At 44.4% G+C, this 23,244-nt stretch overlaps 1 protein-coding gene across 1 annotated transcript in view; it reads right to left on the bottom strand.

Moving 5' to 3' along the window:
• The window catches only part of LOC110485206, a 41,231-nt gene that overhangs the window by 9,419 nt on the left and 8,568 nt on the right, over window positions 1-23,244 (bottom strand). The window contains exons 8-25 of the mRNA XM_036939762.1: window positions 23,149-23,190; window positions 22,449-22,499; window positions 20,521-20,571; window positions 19,967-20,026; window positions 15,141-15,191; window positions 13,068-13,118; window positions 7,576-7,626; window positions 7,392-7,436; window positions 7,190-7,240; window positions 6,013-6,063; window positions 5,789-5,833; window positions 5,493-5,537; window positions 5,153-5,203; window positions 4,877-4,921; window positions 4,602-4,646; window positions 4,403-4,453; window positions 4,212-4,259; window positions 1,623-1,679 (exon numbers count right to left, since the gene is read on the bottom strand). Coding sequence (XP_036795657.1) covers window positions 1,623-1,679; window positions 4,212-4,259; window positions 4,403-4,453; window positions 4,602-4,646; window positions 4,877-4,921; window positions 5,153-5,203; window positions 5,493-5,537; window positions 5,789-5,833; window positions 6,013-6,063; window positions 7,190-7,240; window positions 7,392-7,436; window positions 7,576-7,626; window positions 13,068-13,118; window positions 15,141-15,191; window positions 19,967-20,026; window positions 20,521-20,571; window positions 22,449-22,499; window positions 23,149-23,190 — 891 coding nt within the window. The remainder of the gene's footprint in view (window positions 1-1,622; window positions 1,680-4,211; window positions 4,260-4,402; window positions 4,454-4,601; window positions 4,647-4,876; window positions 4,922-5,152; window positions 5,204-5,492; window positions 5,538-5,788; window positions 5,834-6,012; window positions 6,064-7,189; window positions 7,241-7,391; window positions 7,437-7,575; window positions 7,627-13,067; window positions 13,119-15,140; window positions 15,192-19,966; window positions 20,027-20,520; window positions 20,572-22,448; window positions 22,500-23,148; window positions 23,191-23,244) is intronic.

The raw sequence follows: 23,244 nt of genomic DNA on the forward strand, positions 1-23,244 counted from the left end.
AAGATAAATAAAGAGAGAGAAATAGAAAGACAAAGATAAATAAAGAGACAGAGACAGAAATAGAAAGACAAAGATAAATAAAGAGACAGAGACAGAAATAGAAAGACAAAGATAAATAGACAGAAATAGAAAGACAAAGATAAATAAAAAGACAGAAATAGAAAGACAAAGATAAATAAAGAGACAGAAATAGAAAGACAAAGATAAATAAAGAGAGAGAAATAGAAAGACAAAGATAAATAAAGAGAGAGAAATAGAAAGACAAAGATAAATAAAGAGACAGAAATAGAAAGACAAAGATAAATAAAGAGAGAGAGAAATAGAAAGACAAAGATAAATAAAGAGACAGAGACAGAAATAGAAAGACAAAGATAAATAGACAGAAATAGAAAGACAAAGATAAATAAAGAGACAGAAATAGAAAGACAAAGATAAATAAAGAGACAGAAATAGAAAGACAAAGATAAATAAAGAGACAGAAATAGAAAGACAAAGATAAATAAAGAGACAGAAATAGAAAGACAAAGATAAATAAAGAGACAGAAATAGAAAGACAAAGATATATAAAGAGACAGAAATAGAAAGACAAAGATAAATAAAGAGAGACAGAAATAGAAAGACAAAGATAAATAAAGAGACAGAAATAGAAAGACAAAGATATATAAAGAGACAGAAATAGAAAAACAAAGATAAATAAAGAGACAGAAATAGAAAAACAAAGATAAATAAAGAGACAGAAATAGAACGACAAAGATAAATAAAGAGAGAGAAATAGAAAGACAAAGATAAATAGAGACAGAAATAGAAAGACAAAGATAAATAAAGAGACACAGAAATAGAACGACAAAGATAAATAGAGACAGAAATAGAAAGACAAAGATAAATAAAGAGAGACATAAATAGAAAGACAAAGATAAATAAAGAGACATAAATAGAAAGACAAAGATAAATAAAGTGACAGAAATAGAAAGACAAAGATAAATAAAGAGACAGAAATAGAAAGACAAAGATAAATAAAGAGAGAGAAATAGAAAGACAAAGATAAATAGAGACAGAAATAGAAAGACAAAGATAAATAAAGAGAGAGAAATAGAAAGACAAAGATAAATGAAGAGAGACAGAAATAGAAAGACAAAGATAAATAAAGAGACAGAAATAGAAAGACAAAGATAAATAAAGAGACAGAAATAGAAAGACAAAGATAAATAAAGAGACAGAAATAGAAAGACAAAGATAAATAAAGAGAGAGAAATAGAAAGACAAAGATAAATAGAGACAGAAATAGAAAGACAAAGATAAATAAAGAGAGACAGAAATAGAAAGACAAAGATAAATGAAGAGAGACAGAAATAGAAAGACAAAGCGAAAAGCTTTGCCTGCTCCATTCTGGGGGTATCCTCCTTGTCCAAGACCGGTTGCATTACTCAAGCGATCATCTACTTTTAAATGAATTTCAATTACATCACCTAACATGCATTAGAATGTACTGTGAAGAGATAACATGGAACCTGTGTCAGGTTTGGTTTCCAATGACTTTCTTTATGCCACAGAATAGTGAGCCATCCATTGAAAGGAGAGAAGATGTTGGTTAGGTTTCTGTCTGTCGGTGTCAGTACCATTACCTGCTCCATAGCCGTTGTTTCCTGCCCCAGGGTAGCTGCCTGCTCCGGCACCGTAGCCTGTGGAATAAGTCAACAAAGCTCAGCACAAAACCCTGTGATTGACTTGAGACTGAGCGACACGATCCCTAAACTCATCGCATTGTGATTGACCCTGTTACCTGTGGAGGAAAACATACAGCGAGCACTCATCACATAATGCTGCTATTGGCTCCAAGCCTGCAGAGCACAACATCCATGCACATTACATATCACAGTGATTAGGCCGTAGCTTGTGACACTCAACATCCATGCACATTACATATCACTGTGATTAGGCCGTAGCCTGTGACACTCAACATCCATGCACATTATATGTCACTGTGATTAGGCCGTAGCTTGTGACACTCAACATCCATGCTTACGACATAACTGTGACCAATCAGAAAGATATGTTTACACAAATCCAAGCCACAGTGAAAATAAGACAAACCTGCAACTCAGGTCAAATTTCAAGTCAACCATCCCTAAAGCAATTCATCAAAAGCTTCCAGTGTGCTTCTAAAACACAAACATAGAGCCAACAAGACAGGTGCATCATTCATAGAGGGTAATACCATATACAGTGCCTTCGGAAATTATTTAGACCTCTTGACTTTTCCCACTTTTTGTTACCTCACAGACTTATTCTAAAATTGATTAAATAGTTTTTTCCCCTCCTCAATCTACACACAATACCGCACAATGACAAAGCAAAAACAGGTTTTTAGACATTTTTGCTAATTTATAAAAAATAAAAACGTAAATATCACATTTACATAAGTATTCAGACCCTTTACTCAGTACTTTGTTAAAGCAGCTTTGGCAGCGATTACAGCATTGCGTCTTCTTGGGTATGATGCTATAAGCTTGGCACACCTGTATTTGGGGAGTTTCTCCCATTCTTCCCTGCAGATCTTCTCCAGCTCTGTCAGGTCGGATGGGGAGCATCGCTGCACAACTATTTTCAGGTCTCTCCTGAGATGTTCGATCGTATTCACATCCAGGCTCTGGCTCAAGGACATTCAGAGACTTGTCCCAAAGCCACTCCTGTGTTGTCTTGGTTGTGTGCTTAGGGCCATTACCCTGTTGGAGGGCCGTTATCCTGTTGGAAGGTGAACATTTGCCCCAGTCTGAGGTCCTTAGCACTCTGGAGCAGGTTTTCATCAAGGATCTCTCTGACTTTACTCCATTCATCTTGCCTCGATCCTGACTAGCCTCCCAGTCACTGCTGCTGAAAAACATCCCTACAGCATGATGCTGCCACCACCATGCGTCACAGGGATGTTACCAGGTTTCCTCCAGACGTGAAGCTTGGCATTCAGGCCAAAGAGTTCAATCTTGGTTTCATCAGACCAGAGAATCTTGTTTCTCATGGTCTGGGTGTCCTTTAGGTGCCTATTGGCAAGCTCAAGTGGGCTGTCATGTGCCTTTTACTGAGGCGTGGCTTCGGTCTGGCCACTCTATTATAAAAGCCTGATTGGTGGAGTGCTGCAGAGATGGTTGTCCTTCTGGAAGGTTCTCCCATCTCCACAGGGGAACTCTGGAGCTCTGCCAGAGTGAGCATCAGGTTCCTGGTCACCTCCCTGACCAAGGCCCTTCTCCCCTGATTGCTCAGTTTGGTAGAGCGGGCAGCTCAAGGAAGTGTCAAGGTTGTTCCAAACTTCTTCCATTTAAGAATGATGGCAGCCACTGTGTTCTTGGGGACCTTCAATGCTGCAGACATTTTTTGGTACCCTTCTCCAGATATGTGTCTAAAAACCTGTTTTCGGTTTGTCATTATTGGGTATTGTGGGTAGATTGATGAGGATTTTTTATTTATTTAATCCATTTTAGAATAAGGCTGTAATGTAACAAAATGAGGAAAAAGTAAAGGGGTCTGAATACTTTCCTAAGGCACTTGAGCCATTGATACAAACTGATCGCTACAAACGGCAGTTAATGGCACATGCAGGTGGATATAACACACAGACAGCTAGATTGTATGGGGTTAGCAGTTTTGGTTGCTTTAGCACCCTGTCCATTGGGATCTCCCACTCCTTGACCATATCCTAGAGACCACAACAAATGTTACTCAACAGTGCTACCTACACAATATTACAGCCACAAAGGAAAATAGAAAAAAAGGACAGACACAGAGTTTTACCATTGCCTTTGGGTCCCTGATCACTGGGAACTCCAGCTCCTGGACCATATCGTGAAGACCACTAAACAAGTTAGCTCTGTAGCTTATAATATATAATGTCCCTCTGTTATAGCGCTTGCAACACTAAGAGTTGTGAGTTTGATTCCCACTGGGGCCACCCATTTATAAAATGTATGCATGCGTGACTAGAAGTCTCTTTGCTTAACAGTGTCTGCTAAATGGCATATACTGTATTATTATATATTACATGTCCGGCTCGAAGGACCATGAAAAACACCACCACACAGAGAGTGGTTTAAAATAAGAAACATATCACCCTGTCTCCTCCTACTGTGTTATTGTCCTTACAGGGGTCCCACTTTATTTTGTAGGTTATGATAATGTGTGCCATCTAGTTATTTAAACTCCGAGATTTAAACTGGCATTACCATTGCTTTTAGCCCCACCATTGGGAACTTCAGCTCCTGGACCATGTCCTGAAGACCACAAAAACTGTTATTCAACACTGCTTATAGAAAATCAAAACCACTTGCATAAACACAACACATGTTGTCTGACATAGACAGATAAGATGCACAAAGACAGACAGAGACACACAGACAGGGTATCAGAGGTTTACCATTGCCTTTGGCTCCCTGATCACTGGGAACACCAGCTCCTGCACCATATCCTGAAGACCACAACAACTATTATTGAACACTAGTTACTCAACACAAGTTAGCTGTGTAGATCTGATCATCAGAGGTTCTGTAGCTAAACATAGGAGAGTGTCAGATGAATAGAGATTGAGAGACTGTAACACTCTGAAAGAGGTTTACCATTGATTTTACCACCATTGGGAACTCCAGCTCCTGGACCATATCCTGGAGACCACAACAACGGTTACTCAACACTGCTTATAGACAATTGATCAAAACCACTTGTACAAGACATTTTACCCTTGATCCTAGTATTTCATCACATAGCTTATAGCCGTGCACAAATATCTAGCAAACACTAGCTGGATGTGTTCAGGCGCTTATCACCAATACTCTTCTAAAGATAGAGTATCATACAGCATGCAACACAGACAGGCAGGGTATCAGAGGTTTACCGTTGCTTTTAGCGCCGTAAGGTGCTCCAGCTCCTGGACCATATCCTGGAACCACAACAACTCTTACTCAACACTGTTCTACAATTGACCAGGCCAGCATCCATGGATCGGTCAAATTCTACAAAATGCTCAATGAACTGGCAACAGGCATGCAAAAATATGTTACAAACTGTAACATTATCACACAGCATGCAGCATCCTGCTCGACCTCAACTTTGACATGGACGACAAACATTGAAGACAGACGTAGACACAGACAGGGTAGCAGATGTTTACCATTGGGTTTAGCACCCTGACCATTGGGAACTCCTGATCCTGCACCATATCCTGAAGACCACAACAACTGTTACTCAATACATGTTACTCAACATAAGTTCTCTGTAGATCTTATCATCTGAGATTCAGTACCTTATTTATAATAAGAGATGCTATAGCATTTCACTGTAATAACATGTTTATTTGGCCTGATGGAATGGTTCAGAGTACTTAAATGTCTGGCTCGAAGGACCAGGAAAAAGAGCGTCACCCAGTGATTGGTGGACTAAGAGAAAGGTGCCAGTTTACCTCTAAAGTGACAGAGAAATAGAGACTGATGAAGACTCAGAAAGAGGTTTACCATTTCCTTTACCACCGTTGGGTGCTCCAACTCCTGGGCCATATCCTGGAGACCACAACAACTGTTACGCAACACTGTCAACACTGACTTATTGTGAATAATCACTTGCATGAGCACAAAACATGCTGCCCTGGGACCTTTCCCCTCTGGCCATGCACAAATATATTAATTCTTCTCAACGTTCAGGAGTCACATCGCACCAACTTTTGTAGTACTTATCATGCAACATACAGTCAAAGAAGCTCCACTTTGATACAGAGACAGAGTGTGACACAGACATGTTATCAGAGGTTTACCATTGGCTTTGGCTCCCTGATCATTTGGAACTCCTGGGCCATATCCTAAAACCAACAGCTTTTATTCAACACTGTTCTAAAAATGACCAGACCATGCAAGCATAATATGCCACAAACGTTGGCATTACCACACAGCATGCACCATTCAGCTCAACCTCAATTTTGAGATAGAAAGACACACATTGAATAGGGCTGTAGACACAGACAAGGTAGCCATAGTTTACCATTGGGTTTAGCACCCTGACCATTGGGAATGCCAGCTCCTGGACCATATCCTGAAGACCACAACAACTGTTATTCAATACAAGTTAGCTCTGTAGATCTCGTCAATGACCATTGGCTTTTGTCTGAAGTCATGAAAGATACAGCAATAGAGATACGGACTCTGACATTTAGTGATGGTAACAGAGGTTTACCACTGGGTATAGCACCACTGGGTATAGCACCACTGGGTATAGCACCACTGGGTATAGCACCACTGTGATTAGCACCACTGGGTTTAGCATCACTGGATATAGCACCACTGGGTATAGCACCACTGGGTTTAGCATCACTGGGTATAGCACCACTGGGTATAGCACCACTGGGTTTAGCATCACTGGGTATAGCACCACTGGGTATAGCACCACTGGGTATAGCACCACTGTGATTAGCACCACTGGGTTTAGCACCACAGGGTATAGCACCACTGGGTATAGCACCACTGGGTTTAGCACCACTGGGTTTAGCACCACTGGGTTTAGCACCACTGGGTATAACACCACTGGGTTTAGCACCACTGGGTTTAGCACCACCGGGTTTAGCACCACTGGGTATAGCACCACTGGGTTTAGCACCACTGGGTTTAGCACCACTGGGTTTAGCACCACTGGGTTTAGCACCACTGGGTATAGCACCACTGTGATTAGCACCACTGGGTTTAGCACCACTGTGATTAGCACCACTGGGTTTAGCACCACTGTGATTAGCACCACTGGGTTTAGCACCACTGGGTATAACACCACTGGGTTTAGCACCACCGGGTTTAGCACCACTGGGTTTATCACCACTGGGTATAGCACCACTGGGTTTAGCACCACTGGGTATAGCACCACTGGGTATAGCACCACTGGGTATAGCACCACTGGGTATAGCACCACTGGGATTAGCACCACTGGGATTAGCACCACTTAGTGCTGCAGCTCCTGGACCATATCCTGGAAGCAACGACAACTCCTCTTACTCAACCCTGTTCTACAACAGACCAAACCAGCATCAACATTTAGTGTTATCACACTGGCTTGGGCACACTCTATCTGTCAATGGCCTCAATATGCTAATTCTAACAAACAGTTGAGGTTACAGACATGCAGCAATGCATCACAAAGGCAGAGACAAACAGACAGGGTATCAGAGGTTTACCATTGCCTTTGGCTCCCTGATCACTGGGAACTCCAGCTCCTGGACCATATCCTGAAGACCACAACAACTATTATTGAACACTTGTCACTCAATACATCTTGGCTCTGTACTTATTATAAACAGAAGTGATGTATCTTATCATAAGAGAGCAACAAAGAAACAGAGATGGAGATAGACCTGTAACACTCAGAAAGAGGTTTACCATTGCTTTTAGCACTGTTGGTGGCTCCAGCTCCTGGACCATATCCTGGAACCAACAACAGTTGTTACAACAGAAAAACATAAATCAAAAGCATTTGCAAACACAATGCATGCTGCCCTTGACACAGACAGACAAGTTGCACAAAGACTGACAGAGACATACTGACAGGGTATCAGAGGTTTACCATTGCCTTTGGCTCCCTGATCACTGGGAACTCCAGCTCCTGGAACATATCCTGAAGACCACAACAACTGTTACTTAGCGCTACATTCTCAAATCTATTCAAATGGTCTTGACACATAAACTGACAAAGACCTACTCATATCGGTATCACCAAACATGCAATACAGTGAGAGTGTGCAGATCACCTCTGACACAGGGAAATAAACATAGAAACAGAAACAACTACAGGGTAGCAAAAGTTTAACATTTTTAGCACCAGATACAGTAGGAACTCCAGCTCCTGGACTATATCCTGGAGACCACAACAACTGTTACTCAACACTGCTTATAGACAATTGATCAATACCACCTGCACAGCACATTCTGCCCTTGATCCTAGTATTTCATCGCATAGGTTATAGCCATGCACAAATATCTAGCAAACACCAACCTTAAGGCGCTACAGAGGGTAGTGAGTATGGCCCAGTACATCACTGGGGCTGAGCTCCCTGCCATCCAGGACCTCTATACCAGGCGATGTCAGAGGAAGGCCATAAAAATGGTCAAAGACTCCAGCCACCCTAGTCATAGACTGTTCTCTCTGCTACTGCATGGCAATTGGTACCGATGCACCAAGTCTGGAACCAACAGGAACCTGAACAGTTTCTATCCCTAAGCCCTAAGACTGATAAATAGTTAGTTAAATAGTGAGTCTGGGTAGATGTATCTGGGTAGCTGTATCTGGGTAGCTGTATGTGGGTAGCTGTATCTGGGTAGCTGTATCTGGGTAGCTGTATCTGGGTAGCTGTATCTGGGTAGCTGTATCTGGGTAGCTGTATCTGGGTTGCTGTATCTGGGTAGCTGTATCTGGGTAGCTGTATGTGGGTAGCTGTATGTGGGTAGCTGTATCTGGGTAGCTGTATCTGGGTAGCTGTATCTGGGTAGCTGTATCTGGGTAGCTGTATGTGGGTAGCTGTATCTGGGTAGCTGTATCTGGGTAGCTGTATCTGGGTAGCTGTATATGGGTAGCTGTATGTGGGTAGCTGTATCTGGGTAGCTGTATCTGGGTATCTGTATATGGGTAGCTGTATCTGGGTAGCTGTATCTGGGTAGCTGTATCTGGGTAGCTGGTAGTTGGTAGCTGTATCTGGGTAGCTGTATCTGGGTAACTGTATCTGGGTAGCTGTATGTGGGTAGCTGTATGTGGGTCGCTGTATCTGGGTAGCTGTATCTGGGTTGCTGTATCTGGGTAGCTGTATCTGGGTAGCTGTATCTGGGTAGCTGTATCTGGGTAGCTGTATGTGGGTAGCTGTATCTGGGTAGCTGTATCTGTGTTGCTGTATTTGGGTAGCTGTATCTGGGTAGCTGTATCTGGGTAGCTGTATCTGGGTAGCTGTATCTGGGTAGCTGTATCTGGGTAGCTGTATCTGGGTAGCTGTATGTGGGTAGCTGTATCTGGGTAGCTGTATCTGGGTAGCTGTATCTGGGTAGCTGTATATGGGTAGCTGTATGTGGGTAGCTGTATCTGGGTAGCTGTATCTGGGTATCTGTATATGGGTAGCTGTATCTGGGTAGCTGTATCTGGGTAGCTGTATCTGGGTAGCTGGTAGTTGGTAGCTGTATCTGGGTAGCTGTATCTGGGTAACTGTATCTGGGTAGCTGTATGTGGGTAGCTGTATGTGGGTCGCTGTATCTGGGTAGCTGTATCTGGGTTGCTGTATCTGGGTAGCTGTATCTGGGTAGCTGTATCTGGGTAGCTGTATCTGGGTAGCTGTATGTGGGTAGCTGTATCTGGGTAGCTGTATCTGTGTTGCTGTATTTGGGTAGCTGTATCTGGGTAGCTGTATCTGGGTTGCTGTATCTGGGTAGCTGTATGTGGGTAGCTGTATCTGGGTTGCTGTATCTGGGTAGCTGTATCTGGGTAGCTGTATGTGGGTCGCTGTATCTGGGTAGCTGTATCTGGGTAGCTGTATGTGGGTCGCTGTATCTGGGTAGCTGTATCTGGGTAGCTGTATGTGGGTAGCTGTATCTGGGTAGCTGTATCTGGGTTGCTGTATCTGGGTTGCTGTATCTGTGTTGCTGTATCTGGGTAGCTGTATCTGGGTAGCTGTATCTGGGTAGCTGTATCTGGGTTGCTGTATCTGGGTTGCTGTATCTGGGTAGCTGTATGTGGGTAGCTGTATCTGGGTTGCTGTATCTGGGTAGCTGTATCTGGGTAGCTGTATGTGGGTCGCTGTATCTGGGTAGCTGTATCTGGGTTGCTGTATCTGGGTAGCTGTATCTGGGTAGCTGTATCTGGGTAGCTGTATCTGGGTAGCTGTATCTGGGTTGCTGTATCTGGGTAGCTGTATGTGGGTAGCTGTATCTGGGTTGCTGTATCTGGGTAGCTGTATCTGGGTAGCTGTATGTGGGTCGCTGTATCTGGGTAGCTGTATCTGGGTAGCTGTATCTGGGTAGCTGTATCTGGGTAGCTGTATGTGGGTAGCTGTATGTGGGTCGCTGTATCTGGGTAGCTGTATCTGGGTAGCTGTATCTGGGTAGCTGTATGTGGGTAGCTGTATGTGGGTAGCTGTATCTGGGTAGCTGTATCTGGGTATCTGTATATGGGTAGCTGTATCTGGGTAGCTGTATCTGGGTAGCTGTATCTGGGTAGCTGGTAGTTGGTAGCTGTATCTGGGTAGCTGTATCTGGGTAACTGTATCTGGGTAGCTGTATGTGGGTAGCTGTATGTGGGTCGCTGTATCTGGGTAGCTGTATCTGGGTTGCTGTATCTGGGTAGCTGTATCTGGGTAGCTGTATCTGGGTAGCTGTATCTGGGTAGCTGTATGTGGGTAGCTGTATCTGGGTAGCTGTATCTGTGTTGCTGTATTTGGGTAGCTGTATCTGGGTAGCTGTATCTGGGTTGCTGTATCTGGGTAGCTGTATGTGGGTAGCTGTATCTGGGTTGCTGTATCTGGGTAGCTGTATCTGGGTAGCTGTATGTGGGTCGCTGTATCTGGGTAGCTGTATCTGGGTAGCTGTATGTGGGTCGCTGTATCTGGGTAGCTGTATCTGGGTAGCTGTATGTGGGTAGCTGTATCTGGGTAGCTGTATCTGGGTTGCTGTATCTGGGTTGCTGTATCTGTGTTGCTGTATCTGGGTAGCTGTATCTGGGTAGCTGTATCTGGGTAGCTGTATCTGGGTTGCTGTATCTGGGTTGCTGTATCTGGGTAGCTGTATGTGGGTAGCTGTATCTGGGTTGCTGTATCTGGGTAGCTGTATGTGGGTCGCTGTATCTGGGTAGCTGTATCTGGGTTGCTGTATCTGGGTAGCTGTATCTGGGTAGCTGTATCTGGGTAGCTGTATCTGGGTTGCTGTATCTGGGTAGCTGTATCTGGGTAGCTGTATCTGGGTAGCTGTATCTGGGTAGCTGTATCTGGGTAGCTGTATATGGGTTGCTGTATCTGGGTAGCTGTATCTGGGTAGCTGTATCTGGGTAGCTGTATCTGGGTTGCTGTATCTGGGTAGCTGTATCTGGGTAGCTGTATCTGGGTAGCTGTATCTGGGTAGCTGTATCTGGGTAGCTGTATCTGGGTAGCTGTATGTGGGTAGCTGTATCTGGGTAGCTGGTAGTTGGTAGCTGTATCTGGGTAGCTGTATCTGGGTAGCTGTATGTGGGTAGCTGTATGTGGGTCGCTGTATCTGGGTAACTGTATCTGGGTTGCTGTATCTGGGTAGCTGTATCTGGGTAGCTGTATCTGGGTAGCTGTATCTGGGTAGCTGTATGTGGGTAGCTGTATCTGGGTAGCTGTATCTGGGTTGCTGTATCTGGGTAGCTGTATCTGGGTAGCTGTATCTGGGTTGCTGTATCTGGGTTGCTGTATCTGGGTAGCTGTATGTGGGTAACTGTATCTGGGTTGCTGTATCTGGGTAGCTGTATCTGGGTAGCTGTATCTGGGTAGCTGTATCTGGGTAGCTGTATCTGGGTTGCTGTATCTGGGTAGCTGTATCTGGGTAGCTGTATCTGGGTAGCTGTATCTGGGTTGCTGTATCTGGGTAGCTGTATCTGGGTAGCTGTATCTGGGTAGCTGTATCTGGGTAGCTGTATATGGGTTGCTGTATCTGGGTAGCTGTATCTGGGTAACTGTATCTGGGTAGCTGTATCTGGGTTGCTGTATCTGGGTAGCTGTATCTGGGTAGCTGTATCTGGGTAGCTGTATCTGGGTAGCTGTATCTGGGTAGCTGTATGTGGGTAGCTGTATGTGGGTAGCTGTATCTGGGTTGCTGTATCTGGGTAGCTGTATCTGGGTTGCTGTATCTGGGTAGCTGTATCTGGGTAGCTGTATCTGGGTAGCTGTATGTGGGTAGCTGTATCTGGGTAGCTGTATCTGGGTAGCTGTATCTGGGTAGCTGTATCTGGGTTGCTGTATCTGGGTAGCTGTATCTGGGTTGCTGTATCTGGGTAGCTGTATCTGGGTAGCTGTATCTGGGTAGCTGTATGTGGGTAGCTGTATCTGGGTAGCTGTATCTGGGTAGCTGTATCTGGGTAGCTGTATGTGGGTAGCTGTATGTGGGTAGCTGTATCTGGGTTGCTGTATCTGGGTAGCTGTATCTGGGTAGCTGTATCTGGGTAGCTGTATCTGGGTTGCTGTATCTGGGTAGCTGTATCTGGGTAGCTGTATCTGGGTAGCTGTATCTGGGTAGCTGTATCTGGGTAGCTGTATCTGGGTAGCTGTATCTGGGTAGCTGTATCTGGGTAGCTGTATGTGGGTAGCTGTATGTGGGTAGCTGTATCTGGGTTGCTGTATCTGGGTAGCTGTATCTGGGTAGCTGTATCTGGGTAGCTGTATCTGGGTTGCTGTATCTGGGTAGCTGTATCTGGGTAGCTGTATCTGGGTAGCTGTATCTGGGTAGCTGTATGTGGGTAGCTGTATCTGGGTAGCTGTATCTGGGTAGCTGTATCTGGGTTGCTGTATCTGGGTAGCTGTATCTGGGTAGCTGTATCTGGGTAGCTGTATCTGGGTTGCTGTATCTGGGTAGCTGTATTCACCCTTTTTGCACCAAGTCTTTTGACTCATCACATATGCTTCCATTACCGTTTATTATCTGTTCTGTCGCCTAGTCACCCCGGACACCTGCACATCAACTCTGTACTGGTACCCTGTGTATATAGCCAAGTTATCGTTACTCGTAGTGTTTTTAATTAATCCTTGTTTTATTATTTTTCTATTTTTCTCTCTCTGCATTGTTGGGAAGGGTCCGTAAGTAAGCATTTCATTCTTAGTCTACACCTCTAGTTTACGAAGCACGTGACAAATACAATTTTGATTTGAACACTAGCTGCTTGTGTTCAGGAACATAACCCCAATTTTGTTCTAAAGATAGAGTACCATACAACACAGACATGCATGCATAATATGCTACAAACTTTGGAATTACCACACAACATGCACCAGAAAGCTCAACCTGAACTTTGAGATAGAAAGACAAACAGTGAAGACGGACGTAGACACATACAAGGTATCAGAGGTTTACCATTGCCTTTGGCTCCCTGACCTTTGGGAACTCCAGCTCCTGGACCATATCCTGGAGACCACAACAACGGTTACTCAACACTGGTTACTCAACAATGGTTATCTCTGTAGATATTATCAATGACCATTGAGTTCTCTCACAAGTAATGAAAGATACAGCAATAGAGAAATAGAGATAGAGACTCTGACATTTAGTAATGGTATCAGAGGTTTACCACTGGATTTAGCACCACTGGGTTTATCGCCACTGGGTATAGCACCACTGTGTTTAGCACCACTGGGTATAGCACCACTGGGTATAGCACCAATGGGTATAGCACCACTGGGTATAGCGCCACTGGGTTTAGCACCACTGGGTATAGCACCACTGGGTATATCACCACTGGGTATAGCACCAATGGGTATAGCACCACTGGGTATAGCACCAATGGGTTTAGCATCACAGGGTATAGCGCCACTGGGTATAGCACCACTGGGTTTAGCACCACTGGGTATAGCACCACTGGGTATAGCACCACTGGGTTTAGCACCACTGGGTATAGCACCACTGGGTATAGCACCACTGGGTATAGCACCAATGGGTTTAGCATCACAGGGTATAGCGCCACTGGGTATAGCACCACTGGGTTTAGCACCACTGGGTATAGCACCACTGGGTATAGCACCACTGGGTATAGCACCAATGGGTATAGCACCACTGGGTATAGCACCACTGGGTTTAGCACCACTGGGTTTAGCACCACTGGGTATAGCACCACTGGGTATATCACCACTGGGTATAGCACCAATGGGTAGAGCAATACTATGTTTATCACCACTGGGTATAACACCACTGGGTTTAGCACCATTAGGAACACCAGCAACTGGACTATATCCTGAAAACCACAACACTGGTTAGTAACCACCACATACCGTTTAAAGAATGCATGTCTGAACACTGCGTAAAACTGTATCAAATACCACAAAAGCAACAATAAAATTATTTCAATAGGGAAGTTAGGCATCCAGTCAAAATGTACAGCAACAGTGTACTTAAAAATCCCTAACAGATCATAGCAGGTCACCAGCTGATATCCACACACTAGACAGTGATATCTGTCAGAAGGGCAATATCATCTAGAAATACCAGCATCCTGCAATACTGTACGTAGCAGACAGACGGAGTAACAACAGACAGAGCAACAACAGACAGAGCAACAACAGACAGAGAAGCAACAGAAAGAGAAGCAACAGAAAGAGAAGCAACAGACAGAGCCGCAACAGACAGAGCCGCAACAGACAGAGCCGCAACAGACAGAGCAACAACAGACAGAGAAGCAACAGACAGAGAAGCAACAGACAGAGAAGCAACAGAAAGAGAAGCAACAGACAGAGCCGCAACAGACAGAGCCGCAACAGACAGAGCCGCAACAGACAGAGCAACAACAGACAGAGAAGCAACAGACAGAGAAGCAACAGACAGAGAAGCAACAGACAGAGAAACAACAGACAGAGCAACAACAAACAGAGAAGCAACAGACAGAGAAGCAACAGACAGAGCAACAACAGACAGAGAAGCAACAGACAGAGCCGCAACAGACAGAGACACAACAGACAGAGCAACAACAGAAAGAGCAACAACAGACAGAGAAGCAACAGACAGAGAAGCAACAGACAGAGAAACAACAGACAGAGCAACAACAGACCGGGCAACAACAGACAGTAAAAACAGACAGAATAACAACAGACAGAGAAGCAGCAGATAGAGAAACAGACAGTAACAACAGACAGAGAAGCAGCAGATAGAGAAACAACAAACAGAGTAACAACAGACAGAGAAACAACAGACAGCAAAACAACAGACAGGGAAACAACAAACAGAGTAGCAGAGGTTTAACATGGGGTTTAGGTTTAGCACCTTGACCATTGGGCACTCCACATCATGGACCACTTCATAGAGACCATAATACTGGTTATTCAACACAACCTAAAACAGGGTATTCAGCAGCAATCTGATTGTAATATATCTTCCTGCTGTTAGAGTTTAAACTTTTGACAGAGACAGACACACAGAGATAGAGTAGCAGATGTTTACCATTGGGCTTAGCACCCTGTCCATTGGGCACTCCAGCTCCTGCACCATATCCTGAAGACCACAACAATGACTCATTAGGTACAAAAATATATACAAACAGACCAAACACGTGACATACAGTAAAAGCTAACATATTGACAAGTTGTTGAATCGGTACGTTAGTCATGGACATGCAGTCTTAGCGACACTTGTACTGCAACTAATATGAACCATACATATACTTCAGGAACCCAATATGACACAGCATATTGAACACCCCAGCACGCAACAAGCAGTGTTCACTATTAAACTGTGACACTCACTCTAAACGAAAGCTAAACTGAGGATGTAGCAGAGACTCTATATTTAGACTGTCAGAGTCAGGGGATGAATTCGGATTAGCATGTAAGTCAGAGTTTTGAATGAACCAAGCCGTCCTCTGTGGCGCAACACTGATACATAGAACAGGCACCAGGGCACAGACACAGACAAGATCACACACTGAGCTACAGACGGGATGACAGGCAAACACACGGTTGCCTTTAGCACCCTGTTCAATAGGTTGCTCTGCTCCACCATCACCAGTCCCTCAACAACCAGTAGAGGTACAGTACATTTCATACAACGGCTGGGTCTAATCCTGAATGCTGATTGGTTAAAAGTGCATTCCAGCCGGTGTCTATTCCACAAGTTTGCACCTGCTAAATCTATACACATTTTACCACACACTCACATACTTTCACTACACACATCAACATGTTCAGCTAAGAAGTCAAGTAAATGTTAACTGAAGGTCACTTCAAATTTTTTGTCACAACTGAATGAAATGCTTTTCCAATTTGGACATATTAAATCATTAGATGAAGAGCAACATTCACAAACACTTTTGGAAGGAAATCATAGACAAACAACAGGAAGATGATATGCATCCCAGTTGACAACTAACAATGGGATGACTGAAAAAAATAGCAGGTGAAGAGGAGTCTCTAACGAGCCCCAGTCCAGCTGGTATTGTAGGTCTATAGTGTTTGGCTCCCTGTACATCTGGTATCGTAGGTCTATAGTTTTAGTCTCCCTGTCCATCTGGTATCGTAGGTCTATAGTGTTTGATTCCCTGTCCATCTGGTATTGTAGGTCTATAGTGTTTGGCTCCAAGTCCATCTGGTATCGTAGGTCTATAGTGTTTGGCTCCCTGTCCATCTGGTATTGTAGGTCTATAGTGTTTGGCTCCCTGTCCATCTGGTATCGTAGGTCTATAGTGTTTGGCTCCCTGTCCAGCTGGTATTGTAGGTCTATAGTGTTTGGCTCCCTGTCCATCTGGTATCGTAGGTCTATAGTTTTTGGCTCCCTGTACATCTGGTATCGTAGGTCTATAGTTTTAGTCTCCCTGTCCATCTGGTATCGTAGGTCTATAGTGTTTGGCTCCCTGTCCATCTGGTATCGTAGGTCTATAGTGTTTGGCTCCCTGTCCATCTGGTATTGTAGGTCTATAGTTTTTGGCTCCCTGTCCATCTGGTATCGTAGGTCTATAGTGTTTGGCTCCCTGTACATCTGGTATCGTAGGTCTATAGTTTTAGTCTCCCTGTCCATCTGGTATCGTAGGTCTATAGTTTTTGGCTCCCTGTCCATCTGGTATCGTAGGTCTATAGTGTTTGGCTCCCTGTACATCTGGTATCGTAGGTCTATAGTTTTAGTCTCCCTGTCCATCTGGTATCGTAGGTCTATGGTGTTTGGCTCTCTGTCCATCTGGTATTGTAGGTCTATAGTGTTTGGCTCCCTGTACATCTGGTATCGTAGGTCTATAGTTTTAGTCTCCCTGTCCATCTGGTATCGTAGGTCTATAGTTTTTGGCTCCCTGTCCATCTGGTATCGTAGGTCTATAGTTTTAGTCTCCCTGTCCATCTGGTATCGTAGGTCTATAGTGTTTGGCTCCCTGTCCAGCTGGTATTGTAGGTCTATAGTGTTTGGCTCCCTGTCCATCTGGTATCGTAGGTCTATAGTTTTTGGCTCCCTGTACATCTGGTATCGTAGGTCTATAGTTTTAGTCTCCCTGTCCATCTGGTATCGTAGGTCTATAGTGTTTGGCTCCCTGTCCATCTGGTATCGTAGGTCTATAGTGTTTGGCTCCCTGTCCATCTGGTATTGTAGGTCTATAGTTTTTGGCTCCCTGTCCATCTGGTATCGTAGGTCTATAGTGTTTGGCTCCCTGTACATCTGGTATCGTAGGTCTATAGTTTTAGTCTCCCTGTCCATCTGGTATCGTAGGTCTATAGTTTTTGGCTCCCTGTCCATCTGGTATCGTAGGTCTATAGTGTTTGGCTCCCTGTACATCTGGTATCGTAGGTCTATAGTTTTAGTCTCCCTGTCCATCTGGTATCGTAGGTCTATAGTGTTTGGCTCCCTGTCCATCTGGTATTGTAGGTCTATAGTGTTTGGCTCCCTGTACATCTGGTATCGTAGGTCTATAGTTTTAGTCTCCCTGTCCATCTGGTATCGTAGGTCTATAGTTTTTGGCTCCCTGTCCATCTGGTATCGTAGGTCTATAGTTTTAGTCTCCCTGTCCATCTGGTATCGTAGGTCTATAGTGTTTGGCTCCCTGTCCATCTGGTATTGTAGGTCTATAGTGTTTGATTCCCTGTCCATCTGGTATTGTAGGTCTATAGTTTTTGGCTCCCTGCCCATCTGGTATTGTAGGTCTATAGTTTTTGGCTCCCTGTCCATCTGGTATTGTAGGTCTATAGTTTTTGGCTCCCTGTCCATCTGGTATTGTAGGTCTATAGTTTTTGGCTCCCTGTCCATCTGGTATTGTAGGTCTATAGTGTTTGGCTCCCTGTCCATCTGGTATCGTAGGTCTATAGTTTTAGTCTCCCTGTCCATCTGGTATCGTAGGTCTATAGTGTTTTGCTCCCTGTCCATTTGGTATTGTAGGTCTATAGTGTTTGATTCCCTGTCCATCTGGTATCGTAGGTCTATAGTGTTTTGCTCCCTGTCCATTTGGTATTGTAGGTCTATAGTGTTTGATTCCCTGTCCATCTGGTATTGTAGGTCTATAGTTTTTGGCTCCCTGCCCATCTGGTATCGTAGGTCTATAGTGTTTGATTCCCTGTCCATCTGGTATTGTAGGTCTATAGTTTTTGGCTCCCTGTCCATCTGGTATTGTAGGTCTATAGTTTTTGGCTCCCTGTACATCTGGTATTGTAGGTCTATAGTTTTTGGCTCCCTGTCCATCTGGTATCGTAGGTCTATAGTGTTTGGCTCCCTGTCCATCTGGTATTGTAGGTCTATAGTTTTTGGCTCCCTGTCCATCTGGTATTGTAGGTCTGTAGTTTTTGGCTCCCTGTCGATCTGGTATCGTAGGTCTATAGTGTTTGGCTCCCTGTCCATCTGGTATTGTAGGTCTATAGTTTTTGGCTCCCTGTCCATCTGGTATCGTAGGTCTATAGTTTTTGGCTCCCTGTCCATCTGGTATTGTAGGTCTATAGTTTTTGGCTCCCTGTGCTACAGGACCAAGACTTTTGCCCTCTTTCCCAACAGGCACCTGAGGTTCTAGACTTTTAGCCGCCTGTGACTTTGGGACCACAGAACCAACACCTTCGGAACCCTGTGGCTGTTGAGCTACTGGACCTTGACCCCCCTTCCCATCTGCCACTGCAGCAGGTCCATAGCATTTGGCTCCCTGTGCTTCTGGAGCAGCAGGACCAAGACTTTTGGCCTCTTTCCTAATGTTTATCGGAGGTCCTAGGCTTTTATCCCCCAGTGTATGGGATGCCACAGGACCAGAACATTTGACCCCTTTGCCATTTGGAGCTGCCGGTCCATAGCTTTCGGCTCCCTGTGCTTGAAGAACAACAGGACAAGGGCTTTTAGGCCCCTTCACATCTGGCAATGCAGCAGGTCCTTGGCTTTTTGCTCCTGATAAATCCTGTGCCACTAGACCTTCACCCTTATTACCCTTTCCAGCAACTCTTAAACCTCCCGCAGAGGCACCTGGCAGAAAAAAGACACACAACACTGACAAGATGAGGGGCGATCGTCCGAGAACGATGGGCCTTGGTTAAAGGACACATCATCAGCCGTATTAAGACACAGACTAAGATCAACAACAACAGATGACAACAAAAGCCACAAGGGAAACAACAGACGCAAAATAGACTAATGTGAAAATATACTCTCTGAGGGCATCCACTGGTATAAACACACGCCCACATGGAGGTCACACACCTAACAAAGCACTGCCAATAAACACTATAACTTCAATGGCACACACCAAGACCAGTCTCCATGTGACATTTAGAGACGAAGACACACAACAGTCAACATCAGTGGGTGACAAATCCACCTGATGGACAGTGAGAAACGAAAATGCAGAAAACACAGACTTGACGGACAAGCCGGAGATCGTTTACAGGGACAATTACACAAGAATCTTAGCGGCAGGGTCCTAGTGGTTAGAGTATTGGACTAGTAACCGGGAGGTTGAAGATCAAATCCCCGAGCTGACAAGGTAAAAATCTGTCGTTCTGCCCCTGAACAAGGCAGTTAACCCACAGTTCCTAGGCCGTCATTGAAAATAAGAATTAGTTCTTAACTGACTTGCCTAGTTAAATAAAGGTAAAATTTAAAAAATAAAAACATCCACAAGACTCACAAAACATCCACGTCAAACCGTAAGCCCATTGGATATACCAGCGGCTCGAGCACTGACGCTGAAACCTTGAAAGCACTTAGTAAGTATAGAGAACCAGATCAGAGAAGAAGGAAAGGCCACCAGGTGCACGTATGAAACGTTATGTTCTAGACTAATTATTAGAAAGAGATGACATGAAAACAAGGAAAGCGAGGTTTACCCTGTTTGGATGGTTTAGCACCCTGTCCAGTGGGAACTCCTCCAGCTCCTGCAGCATACCCTGGAGACCACAACAGTGGTTATTCAAAAAGATCAACCCATAAACCAACCAATAAAAAGACTGGCGTCTGAACACCAAAATGAAGCTAGAATTCTATATGACAATGTGATTTCAAATATCAAATTGAAAATAGAATACTTTGATCATCGTTAGGAGTCACTTTCTAGTGATTGGTCAAGAAGACCCAGGACAAACACATGCGGTTAGAAAAACCCAAATCCCTATTAAAAAGTTAGGAACAAAACCCACAACCACAACATGCTGACAGGGGCTGTGATCCACACATGGCAATAGATATTGGCATGGTGTCTCAATAGCATTCAAACAAAACTATGACTGAAAATGATACCTACACCATATGTAGACAGTATGTAAACTTACACAATCAATATCATGATTGTGGCATAATGTGTCTACATGCAACATGCACCTTTATAGAAACTGAGACAAAGACACACATAGACAGACAAACACACAGGGTAGCAGATGTTAACCATTGGGTTTAGCACCCTGTCCATTGGGCACTCCAGCTCCTGCACCATATCCTGAAGACCACAATAGTGATTACTCAACACTGGCGACTATAGGACGGACTCATGCAGATACGATGCTCTGATCCACGAACATAACCATACACAGACACACCCACTTACATACTTTACTACTAACACAATTCCAATCACACCACAACAATATACACTGCTCAAAAAAATAAAGGGAACACTAAAATAATACATCCTAGATCTGAATGAATGAAATATTCTTATTAAATACTTTTTTCTTTACATAGTTGAATGTGCTGACAACAAAATCACACAAAAATGATCAATGGAAATCAAATGTATCAACCCATGGAGGTCTGGATTTGGAGCTGATCCAACTTTGATGTAATGTCCTTAAAACAAGTCAAAATGAGGCTCAGTAGTGTGTGTGGCCTCCACGTGCCTGTATGACCTCCCTACAACGCCTGGGCATGCTCCTGATGAGGTGGCGGATGGTCTCCTGAGGGATCTCCTCCCAGACCTGAACTAAAGCATCCGCCAACTCCTGGACAGTCTGTGGTGCAACGTGGTGTTGGTGGATGGAGCGAGACATGATGTCCCAGATGTGCTCAATTGGATTCAGGTCTGGGGGACGGACGGGCCAGTCCATAGCATCAATGCCGTCCTCTTGCAGGAACTGGTGACACACTCCAGCCACATGAGGTCTAGTATTGTCTTGCATTAGGAGGAACCCAGGGCCAACCGCACCAGCATATGGTCTCACAAGGGGTCTGAGGATCTCATCTCGGTACCTAATGGCAGTTAGGCTACCTCTGGCGAGCACATGGAGGGCTGTGCGGCCCCCCAAAGAAATGCCACCCCACACCATGACTGACATACCGCCAAACCGGTCATGCTGGAGGATGTTGCAGGCAGCAGAACGTTCTCCACGGCGTCTCCAGACTCTGTCACATCTGTCACATGTGCTCAGTGTGAACCTGCTTTCATCTGTGAAGAGCACAGGGCGCCAGTGGCGAATTTGCCAATCTTGATGTTCTCTGGCAAATGCCAAACGTCCTGCACGGTGTTGGGCTGTAAGCACAACCCCCACCTGTGGACGTCGGGCCCTCATACCACCCTCATGGAGTCTGTTTCTGACCGTTTGAGCAGACACATGCACAATTGTGGCCTGCTGAAGGTCATTTTGCAGGGCTCTGGCAGTGCTCCTCCTGCTCCTACTTGCAGAAAGGCGGAGGTAGCGGTCCTGCTGCTGGGTTGTTGCCCTCCTACGGCCTCCTCCACGTCTCCTGATGTACTGGCCTGTCTCCTGGTAGCGCCTCTTGTGTGGGTTGTAGACTCCGTCTCATGCTACCACTAGAGTGAAAGCACCGCCAGCATTCAAAAGTGACCAAAACATCAGCCAGGAAGCATAGGAATTGAGAAGTGGTCTGTGGTCACCACCTGCAGAACCACTCCTTTATTGGGGGTGTCTTGCTAATTGCCTGTAATTTCCTCCTGTTGTCTATTCCATTTGCACAACAGCATGTGAAATTTATTGTCAATCAGTGTTGCTTCCTAAGTGGACAGTTTGATTTCACAGAAGTGTGATTGACTTGGAATTACATTGTGTTGTTTAAGTGTTCCCTTTATTTTTTTGAGCAGTGTATATATGGCTGCCCATTTGAAAGAATTTGGCAGCTGTAAAATAAAGACAACCATCGATGGTAAGTAGATAGACACCTGTTAATGCACTGAGAAAACAACATGCATTTACACCATGTCTGACTGAATCAGCGAAAGGCATAAATACTGATTACACAGAAGAGATTGAAAACGGCAACACGAAGAGCAGACATGAAGGCAGAAACTGAAAAACGCAGGTAAAAACAAACAAACATGAATGCGGACACAGACGGACACAGCAGGATTGGAAAGTTTACCCGGTTTTGGTCCCTTAGATCCCTGTCCATTGGGATACCCAGCTCCAGCACCTAATGTTTGCAAAGGGGCACTGTCAATTGGAATGATCGAACTCCACATGCAGTGTATGAGGTATAGAGGCTTTGCAGCAATCAACCACTTTGCTTGTACAGATGTAGGATCTTAATTTCAGCCAATTTGCTACAGCAGGAAAATAATCCTGCTGCGACAAGAAATGTGAATTATTATGTGGATTAGAATTCATCTTTAAGAGTAAATTGACGCACCTGTGCGTCAATCTAAGTAACATTATAAAAAAATCCCCAACAAAACCAGTCAGTTTAATGGATATTTATGTAGGGGTTAATACATTTTTCGTTAGGGCAAATTAAGTCTGAAATTTCAAAGTGGAAAATAAATTAAAAACTAAAAAAAATCCAATTAAGATCCTACATCTGTAAAGCCAGTTTACAGATGCTTGGTGTCTATGTAGGACCCAGCTGGCTAACGTACACTGTACAGTGTACAGTGTGCAGATGACAATTTGTAAGATGCGTAATATGGAAATCCCCACTGATTTATTGATTGGGATTGACAGTTTGTTCAATGAATTAAGTGCTTGAGGTGTGAGCTGTAAAAGATATGAACCCTGGCTTGTAAAATACTAGACTATAGTATTGGCCTTTAGATGGTTCAGGCCAGCAGGGATTGGCTGCTTACCTGGTCGTGGATAGCCTCTGGCTCCAGCTCCAGCCCCGTAACCTAGCAACAAGACAAGTAGCAAGGTCAAAGGACATGCAACACATAACTCTTTAC

This window comes from Oncorhynchus mykiss, chromosome 13 (genome assembly GCF_013265735.2).
Source record: "Oncorhynchus mykiss isolate Arlee chromosome 13, USDA_OmykA_1.1, whole genome shotgun sequence".
Classification (NCBI taxonomy): Eukaryota; Metazoa; Chordata; class Actinopteri; order Salmoniformes; family Salmonidae; genus Oncorhynchus; species Oncorhynchus mykiss.